Genomic DNA, 10,260 nt, shown 5'->3' with positions numbered 1-10,260 from the left:
TCCCGCCCGTTCTTCGGGCGACTGTCTCAACCCAACCGTTTAAAGACGACAAGAAAAAGCGAGAGACCGCCATTCCCGCTCCCACCAATTGCTTCGCGAAAACCACGTGACTCGGACAGGCGGCGTTCCCGAGCGCGGGTTGAGCGAGTGGTTGCTAAGGACGCGCAGAATGAGAGGGGCTGAGCCAAATGACGCAAGAGCGTGTTCCGGTGGGCGGTATCAGACCAGCGAAGCCTGGCGAGGAGGGCGGGGTTGAAGACGAGGCGTCTCTTTCCTGCGTGGCAAAACGAGAGGGGGCGGGGCTTCGAGGGAATCGATTTCGATTGTTGCGCCCTTTTGCTCTGGTTGAAGGTTCTAAAGGCTAAGCAAGTGCAGGAATCCGAGCGGCCTTGCGAGGCACCAAGGCGCTGTCCCGTCCCACCCGGGCTCTGAAATCTGCCCGGCGGTCCCCGCTTTAACTTTCGTCGGACCTGGCCATGCTGCCCAACACGGGGTAAGTAGAGATCGCGGATCGGGAGAGGCTTTCCTCTTCCTTGGGACGAGGAACTTGCTTTGCCCGAGAGGGGATCCTCGGAGCTTCCGAAGATCTGGAGTGAAAGTTTTTTCCACGCCGGGGGGGGGGGGGCTTGGATGACAATCGGCCGACGGGATCTACTCTTCTTTTGGTTGTTATTGACAACAACGGCGTGAAATTCTTCTGGGGACACTTCTCGCAACAGTATCGTTTAGAAGCAACAAAATGTGTGTGACAGTTCACACACACACACCGTGCAGATGGATCCGTGGAAGTCGATGTAATTTGATTTAAAGGAAATCCAAGAGTTTGGGGGTTTGATGCAATAGCCTGGTGTGTTACTCTTGATCTGGAAACCCTTAACCGAGGGTGGAGAACAAACATCATCATTATTATTATTATTATTATTATTATTATTATTATTATTATTATTATTATTATCTCAATACAACACTGCAAACGAGATCACTATGCTGGATTTCGTATTTATTATTATTATTATTATTATTGTTATTATTATTATTATTATTATTAATTAGATTTCTATGCCACCCCTCTCCGGAGACTCGGAGCGGCCATGCCGAATGCAAAAAGTCAAAATCATGAAACCTGTATATTGTATTGAACTATTCAGATAGGAAGCAAGATTGGGAAAAATGGAATTGTGTGGCTGGAAAACCTTAAGCCACAGCTGAGTTGAGTCAAAGCTGTTTAGACTTGCAGAATGACAAAATCTGTTCATTCAAAAACAGTGCATCTTGGCTAGTTAGTTATGTTCGGGAAATATCAGGGAATTATCAGGGAATTTGTGAAAAAAAAAACCCAGAATAAATCGGGGGGGGGAACCCAAACTATTAAAATGTTTAAAAGTCAGGGAAAAATCATGTAAAGAAAAAACGGATTGCACAGCCTGGCAGAGTCAAGCAAAAATGAGCATAACTGTGTCGCCAACCTGTTTCCTCAGCTGCTGAGATTTCTCCATGGTTTAGCCATTTGGTATGATCATCTACGATTCTCCGGAGAGGGGCGGCATACAAATCTAATAAATAACCTTAAGTAGATTGCAGGTTACAGGGAAATATCAGGGAATTCCCCCCCCCCCCCCCAATACCCTGTATGTTGGAAACCTGATAGCACTGTAGAGGAACTTTTAATCAGGACTACAACTATTGTCACAATCTAATGCACAGAAAGATTTTTTTCATTAAAAAAAATACCAATCACTTAAAGTAAACAGTTAAAATTCTTTGCAAATAGGAATAGGGTGAATGATGTAGTTAATAAGAAAGCCCCCGACACAGCTGATTTTCATGGATTAATCAGGAAGGTTTGAATTGGGATTGTTATGGTGTTGGAGTATATGTGGAATGGAGATCTGTAGTAGTGTTTCCCCAAATAAATTTTCTGGGCTGCCCAGGAAATTTTAATGGGTGGCTTTGTAAAATAGGTTTATGGAAGCAAAGCAGTCTTTAATACGTTAAAGCCTTGTAATTTCATACAAATCTAATAAAAAATAATAATAATAATAATAATAATAATAATAATAATAATAATAATAATAATTGTTATTATTATTTCTGGAAAGCTCAGAAGTCTTTCTTCAGTTGTTTCCACATATGTGCACTTAACTGCTTTGTTTCACTAGTGATCCAAAGTGGCTTTCAAAGCAACCATATTGTCCTTTCTGAAATGCCTTCCTCAAACATTTTGTACAACATTAATGATCTTTCTTCAGATCTTTGAAAAATGAGGAGGCATTGAGCAGGGCACACAGTTCTTGAGTAGTTTCAGGGACTGAATGCCTCCATAGGCGTTCTGTTCGAATGAAAATATAGCTTTATTGCGGACTCCTTACTTTTTGCCAAAAGTCTTTAGAAATTTTGGGGAGGACTCTAAGATAAAGTAGGCCAACCTTTATGAGCTAAGTGCTTATGAATTGTGAGGACATGTTGTGGGCGGTCCACATTATATGGAGAGCCAAGATTTCACAAATGGCCACTTTACCAGAAAGCAGACAGACAAAGTTGCTCTCCTCATGAGCTCTAGTCTTTCAAATGTGTTCTTGATTACCGTATTTTCTTGGAGTATAAGACGCACCAGAGTGTAAGACGCACCTTAGATTTCGAGGAGGAAAATAGGGAAAAGAATCTGCTTACCAGGTATTCACCTGGCTAGTGTCCTTAGTCTGGTCAGTTTCAGCACATTATTTTCTCCCCTGGTTAAGGGCGTAGAAAAACCTTTATTCTCAGACAGTAACAATGAAAGAGCTTGCAAGCGGGTAAGAGCTGGGAACATTGTTAACACCTGGTTAGGGCTGGAGCAAGTAAAGCAATGAAAAAAAAAACCCTACCAAGGCAGGGTTTGGAAAACATTCCTCACAGAGAGTAACAATGAAAAGAGCTTGTAAGTGGGTAAGAGCTGGGAACATCATTAGCACTTGGTTAGGGCTGGAAATAAACATTTGGAGCAAGTTAGACCAATGGTAAAAAAAAACCTGCAAAGACTTAGGGCTTGGAAAACATTCTTCACAGAGAGAAACAACGAAATAGCTTGGGAACATTAATAGCACCTGGTTAGGGCTGGAAAGAAAAATCTGGAGCAAGTAAAGCAATGAAAGAACAACCCTACAAAGATAGGGTTTGGAAAACATTCTTCTCAGAGAGTAACAATGAAGGAGCTTGCAAGCTGGTAAAAGCTGGGAATATTGTTAGCACCTGGTTAGGGCTGGGAAGAAACTTACTCAGAGCAAGTTAGAGTAATGGAAAAAATCCTGCAAAGATTTAGGGCTTGGAAAACATTCTTCACAGAGAGAAACAATGAAAGAGCCTGCAAGGTAAGAGCTGGGAAGATTGTTAGCAGCTAGTTAGGGCTGGGGGGGGGGGGAGAGCTACATTCAGAGTATAAGATGCACCCTAATTATCAGCCTTTTTTAGGGAGGAAAAGTCTTATACACTGAAAAATACGGTACTTCAGTTTACTTTCTTTTTGGGGAGCTGACAGTACTAAACTTTAGCCTAAGAATCCCTCAGAGGCATTCTTGGGAGTAAAGATATATAGGAGGGCATTTTACTTAGCAACATGCTAGCTTCTGTTCAATTTTTAAAAAATTAATCTTTAAGGAATTAAAATGTGATGTGGAATGAAATTTCTTGAGCAGCAAGGAAGATTGTAAATACATTTTACCTCTAAAATACTGTAGGAGAACAGGGTTTTTTTAAAAAAAAAATACTTATATGGTAGACAGCATGCTGGCACTTGTAAATTTTCTGGAGCACTTCTGGAATATACAGTTAAAGGAAAATTGAAACATTATTGTTCTGCTGTGAATGAAATATGTGAAAGGTAAAAGCGATATCTGATTTCTGGGACTGTTTCTGTCATTTTTGCTCTCTTGTAGCCTAACTAAGCTATGATCTTTCAGACGTGCATTGGAAAACTACCATGTACAGTTGGTTCTTTTTAATTAAGAGCATAACAATTTTCCCTTGGGAAATAGCTTCCTTGAAACATGTTGCATGAGCAGCTGCCCTTGATATATTTTCTCCTCCTACTCCTTGATGTAATTGAACTCTACTCTAATTGTGAGCTTTCAGTATTTCTAAGCACTGTACAAAGTTCACTGTGGACTGGTTGAACACAAAACAAATTGGATCCAACTGTTTCAGCTCTCACGGTAATTATCTCACAGCTTTACTACAATGCTAATTACTACACAGTTTTACTTTGACATGTGTGTCAAAGGGCTGCCACTGACCTGACAACCATCTTGTCAGTTTCATCTGCCACTTTAGACCTGGATAGATCAGCACTGAAGTATTCCTGCCCTTGCTATTTGTGGAGCTGGCAATGATAAGATGTTGAACTGGAGATTTGGATGGTCTTTGTTTTCTAATGGTTAGTACTAAATATTGATCAACCTGTAATCATCCCCATCTAATCAAGGAAGAGAGGGCAGCCTTTGCTTGCATTTCTGAAACATAGAAACATAGAAGTCTGATGGCAGAAAAAGACCTCATGGTCCATCTAGTCTGCCCTTATACTGTTTTCTGTATTTTATCTTAGGATGGATATATGGATGTTTAAATTCAGTTACTGTGAATTTATCTACCATGTCTGCTGGAAGTTTGTTCCAAGGATCTACTATTTTAGTAAAATAATATTTTCTCACGTTGCTTTTGATCTTTCCCCCAACTAACTTCAGATTGTGTCCCCTTGTTCTTGTGTTCACTTTCCTATTAAAAACACTTCCCTCCTGGACCTTATTTAACCCTTTAACATATTTAAATTTAAACCTGTCTGGGTATGGAGGGAGAGGTTACTATAAGCCATTGGGTTTCATGTCTGTGAAGCCTGGATTAGCAATACAATGGTACCTCTACTTAGGAACTTAATTTGTTCCGTGACCAGGTTCTTAAGTAGAAAAGTTTGTAAGTAGAAGCAATTTTTCCCATGGGAATCAATGTAAAAGCAAATAATGTGTGCAAACCCATTAGGAAATAAATAAAAGCTCGGAATTTGGGTGGGAGGAGGAGGAGGAGGAAGAAGAGGAGGACAGTCATTGCCGAAGGAAGGGAAATAAAAAAAATCCAAAACTTTAAGGCTTAAAAAAAAGAGAGACTGAGGTGGTGAGAAGGAGCACTTGCCTCTCATACACCCGGCACGAGGCTGCCTCCCATACACTGCCCCAAAGAGAGAAACCAGGCAGAGAAGACGGGGAGCACCACCAAAAGTCTCCTCTGGCAGCCCAGAAAAGCCTGAGATGGGTGGGATTAAAGGGGAAATGGTAGGAAACTGGCCGGGCCTTTGTGCCGCTCTCAAATTTCCTGAGAAATTTTTCCAGGCTCGGGTTCTTAAGTAGAAAACGGTTGTTAAGAAGAGGCAAAAAAATCTTGAACACCCGGTTCTTATCTAGAAAAGTTCTTAAGTAGAGGCGTTCTTAGGTAGAGGTACCCCTGTATATCCATTGTTATTTACAGGATCCTGGTAGCTTCTAGGGAGGTTGCTCAGCAGGTAAGCTGCTGTAAACAACCTATTGTGAAATTTTGGCTGCAGGGGTTAGAAGGGACTGTTGCTCTTCCTGCTATACGGCAACCTCCCTACCTGAGCTGCAAAGGTTTGTAGAGGAGTTTCCGAAACTTATAATTCTGGGGGACTTTAATCTGCTATTCCTGGGTGCAGGCTTGGAAGCTCCTCAGGAGATGATAGCAAACATGGACATGAGCCAGGCTATCTTTAGGCAGATCCTGGCTAGGGAAAGGTTGGGGAGGGGGTAGTATTGGGTTCCTTACCAGTATGGGCCACTCTGCGCACCAGTAGCAAAAACAGCAATGTGAGTGCAGTTCTGGGTGACTGGTGGGCATGCGCGTCCTGGCGAGATTTTATTTCTGCGCATGCGCAGGAAACAAAATCTCAGGAGAGGAGGCACACATGAGATTTCAGTGATTTTTTTTGCTTCTCGTGTGTACCTCCTCTCACAAGATTTTACTTTCTGGATGTGTGCAGGAGCAAAATCGCGCCGGGATGCGCCCACCCGCCCACTGGTCACCGGAGCTGTGCATGCATCACACTGGTAGCAGCAGTGAGTAGGAACCGCTCCGAGTCTCCGGAGAGGGGCGGCATACAAATCTAAATAATAATAATAATAATAATAATAATAATAATAATAATAATAATAATAATAATAATAACAACAACAAAACAACAACAACAACAATAACAATAATAAATTCTAAAAATAAAATAAATAATTAATAATAATAATAATAATAATAATAATAATAATAAATTCTGCGGAGAGGGGCGGCATACAAATCCAATAAATAAATAAATAAATAAAAATTCGAGCTGCAACGACTCTGGCATAACCCAGTGAAAGTGATCCCAGTGGTACTTGGCATGCTGGGCGCAGTGCCAAAGGATCTCAGTGGACATTTGAAAACCATCGGAATTGACAAAATCTCCATCTGTCAATTGCAAAAGGCCCCTTTACTAGGATCGGCAAACATAATTCGCCGCTACATTACGCAGTCCTAGGTGCTTGGGAAGTGCCCGACTGGTGATGAAATACGAAATCCAGTATAGTGATCTCATTTGCTGTGTTGTATTGACATAATAATAATAATAATAATAATAATAATAATAATAACAACAACAACAACAACAACAACAACAACCCCCGCCTGGGGGTGGGTGGGTTGCCAAACACATAATGGGTCAACTCAACTCGCCACAGTGAAGTTGCCTTGGAACAACTCACCATGGCCAACTTGCTGCAGGACAGTCCAACAATTCAATTTAATTAAAATAAGCCGGGGTGGCGCAGCAGGTAGAGTGCAGTACTGCAGGCCACTGAAGCTGACTGTAGATCTGTAGGTGAGCGGTTCAAATCTCATCACCGGCTCAAGGTTGACTCAGCCTTCCTTCCTCCCGAGGTGGGTAAAATGAGGACCCGGATTGTGGGGGCAATAGGCTGGCTCTGTTAAAAAGTGCTATTGCTAACATATTGTAAGCTGCCCTGAGTCTAAGGAGAAGGGCGGCATAAAAAATGAATAAATAAATCAGTGTTTCCTAACCTTGGCAACTTGAAGATATCTGGACTTCAACTCCCAGAATTCCCCAGCCAGCATTCACTGGCTGGGGAATTCTGGGAGTTGAAGTCCAAATATCTTCAAGTTGCCAAGGTTGGGAAACACTGAAATAAATGAACAAATGAATAAATGAATACTGTATATAAATAAAACATTATTTTAAGTTTTGTCATTCACATTTCATATTGTCCCTCCTCTGGCATTCTTTCTTTATTGATTTCATACCACCACTTAGTGTCTCTTAGTGTAACTCTTGTTCTGTGGCAACTTGTCCTGTGGAGAGATTTTCCTAGGCCTGCCACACATTGGACTTGTACTTTCAAGTCAGTCTTGTTTCTGCCAACTGCCTGGATTAGGTCCTTATCTAGAGGTAAAATTCTTCTCATCTTAGATACAGAGGATAAAGTCACAGACTTGTCAGCATTTAGAATTAATTTTCCATTGTTTTTACAAGTTGTAAAACTGCCAGGTTTTTAATAAGGCGTCATTTTTCATCAGTTGTTTCATAGAAACATAGAAGACTGACGGCAGAAAAAGACCTCATGGTCCATCTAGTCTGCCCTTATACTATTTCCTGTATTTTATCTTACAATGGATATATGTTTATCCCAGGCATGTTTAAATTCAGTTACTGTGGATTTACCAACCATGTCTGCTGGAAGTTTGTTCCAAGGATCTACTACTCTTTCAGTAAAATAATATTTATATTATAATATTTCAATAAGGGAAATCCTTCCTTCTGTGGGATCATTAGGGATATTGTTCCAACCATAAAACTCAAACAACGTCTTTGAACATTTTGCATGACAATGTTTAAATTATTTTGTTATATGTTTTAGCATTGGCCCCTGATACCGTGTTTCCCCGAAAATAAGACTGGGTCTTATATTAATTTTTGCTCCCAAAGATGTGCTATGTCTTATTTTCAGGGGATATCTTATTTTTTCCCCAATGAATTGTATCCTGTATCCTGCTGCAGAAAAAATGCATCCAAACATGCAGCCGCAGGTTGGATGCGTGTTGGATGTGTTTTAAATCTGAATGATGCAGCGTTTTGGGATGCAATTTATGGACAGCAGTGTTATTCTTGACAAATGTATCTTTTTCTTTTATGCACGCCGAGAGCATATGCACCAAGACAAACTCCTTGTGTGTCCAATCACACTTGGCCAATAAAATTCTATTCTATTCTATTCTATTATATATGTTCTGTTTGGGAATGCTGAGAAACGAAACGTCTCCTATGTCTTACTTTCGGGGGATGCCTTATATTAGGCAATTCTACGAAATCTCTCCTATGTCTTACTTTCAGGGGTGACTTATTTTCGGGGAAACAGGGTAGATGCTTTTGTGGATGGATTATGTTCTGCAGAAATAAGTTTTCCACTTCATTGAAGAAAGGGGGTGTTTATTGCAGAAGCAAATCCTACATTATTTTCACCAATAATCTATTGCTCTAATCTGCTATTTTTAATGAAAATGTATTTATGTCTGTTCTTTGGTGATACAGAGAGTAAAGGTTTGATGTGGTGAGGGAAAGTACAGTGGTACCTCTACTTAAGAACTTAATTCATTCTGTGACCAGGTTCTTAACTAGAAAAGTTTGTAAGTAGAAGCAATTTTTCCCATAGGAATCAATGTAAAAGCAAATAATGCATGCAAAACCATTAGGAAAGAAATAAAAGCTTTGAATTTGGGTGGGGGGAGGAGGAGGAAGAAGAGGAGGAGGACAGTCGCTGCCGAAGGAAGAAGGTGAGGTGAGGTGAATTAAAAAATCCAAAACTTTAAGCCTTAAAAAAGAGGGACTCTAAGGCGGCAAGGAGGAGCACGTGCCTCCCAAACACCTGCCACGAGACTGCCTCCCATACACTGCGCCAGAGAGAGAAACCCAGGCGGGCGAGAGGAGGGAACCTCCCGCTCCTTTGACCGAAAGGCGGCTACTGCTGCTGCTGCTACCTGCTTCCTCCTCTTCCCATGCTGAAGGGCTCCCATCTCCTCTCGCTCACTCGCTTTGTAGCTGGTGCCTTTCCTTCACTATGGTGATTCTTCAGTTTAGCTGAAGCCGAGTTGATCCGGCTGGGGCAAAGCACCTCCTTTTGCCTTTCCGCACCCATACCCTCCGGGAGGCAACCTCGCACTGGGTGTATGGGAGACAGTGCGAGGGAGTCACCACAGCGAAGTGGTTTATTCCCTCTCCAAGCACCCAGAGAAAGGAAAATGCTTTGTTTGCTCTGGACTGCCAAAGCCTCCTTAAGCGCCACTGAAAGGCTCCTCTGGCAGCCCGGAAAAGCCCAAAATGGCCGGGATTAAAGGGGGAATGGTAGGAAACTGGCCGGGCCTTCGTGCCACTCTCAAATTTCCTGGGAAATTTTTCCGGACTCAGGTTCTTAAGTAGAAAATGATTCTTAAGAAGAGGCAAAAAAATCTTGAACACTCTGTTCTTATCTAAAAAAGTTCTTAAGTAGAGGCGTTCTTAGGTAGAGGTACCACTGTATCTTATAGTTGCAGCTCTTTTAGCTGCTTTGAGGTTTTTCCCACTTAATCAGTGAAGATGATATTATATGTAGACAGTAATCAAAATCCTACATGCCTTTCCCTACATAAAAGAAGTCCGGGTAATTAATCTCTACTGCTCTTTGTTATCACTCCTGGTTGGATGCCTTGAGCAAAATGAAACTATAAAATAAATATTTTTTTAAAAAGATCTTTATATTGTTTTATTTTATTGCAATTTTACTGCAAAGGCACTGAAATAAAATTACTTGCTTAGTCGTGTTAACAGGTCTCTAACAAGTATTATTAAATAAAGAAACTGTTCTAACAGTTGAGAGAAACCCTTCTGAAATCTATGGAAAGAAAAAATAGCTCCTCCTTTTTGAAAAGTTATATGGTGGAAATAGTTACTCTTAGGGAAAAATCCAGTGGAATGCACACATGGTTCCTCCAGTATTTTCAAAAATGAGTACCATATTTTTTGGAGTACCATATTTTCCACCCTCAAAAAGAGGGTGGAAATGTCGGTGTGTCTTATACACTGAATGCAGCCATTTCTGGCCTCCCGAAAGCCCCGAAAATTTAAAAAATAGCCTGTTTTTCGCAAAAATGGGTTGTGCAGAGGGCCTGGAAAGCCTACAGAAAGCTCCTAGGAGCTGGGGGAAG

General features: G+C 41.2%; 1 protein-coding gene across 2 annotated transcripts in view; it reads left to right on the top strand.

Moving 5' to 3' along the window:
• Window positions 1–211: 211 nt before the first annotated feature.
• The window catches only part of HSDL2 (hydroxysteroid dehydrogenase like 2), a 45,315-nt gene continuing 35,266 nt past the window's right edge, over window positions 212–10,260 (top strand). The window contains exon 1 of one of the 2 annotated variants that reach the window (XM_070742423.1): window positions 212–493. In XM_070742423.1, coding sequence (XP_070598524.1) covers window positions 477–493 — 17 coding nt within the window. In that variant the 5' untranslated portion in view covers window positions 212–476. The remainder of the gene's footprint in view (window positions 494–10,260) is intronic. The other variant, XM_070742424.1, reaches the window with a different exon arrangement.

This window comes from Erythrolamprus reginae, chromosome 2 (assembly GCF_031021105.1).
Source record: "Erythrolamprus reginae isolate rEryReg1 chromosome 2, rEryReg1.hap1, whole genome shotgun sequence".
Lineage (NCBI taxonomy): Eukaryota > Metazoa > Chordata > Lepidosauria > Squamata > Dipsadidae > Erythrolamprus > Erythrolamprus reginae.
The sequence above is the reverse complement of the archived record's forward strand: the minus strand, read 5'-3'. Positions and strand labels throughout refer to the sequence as shown.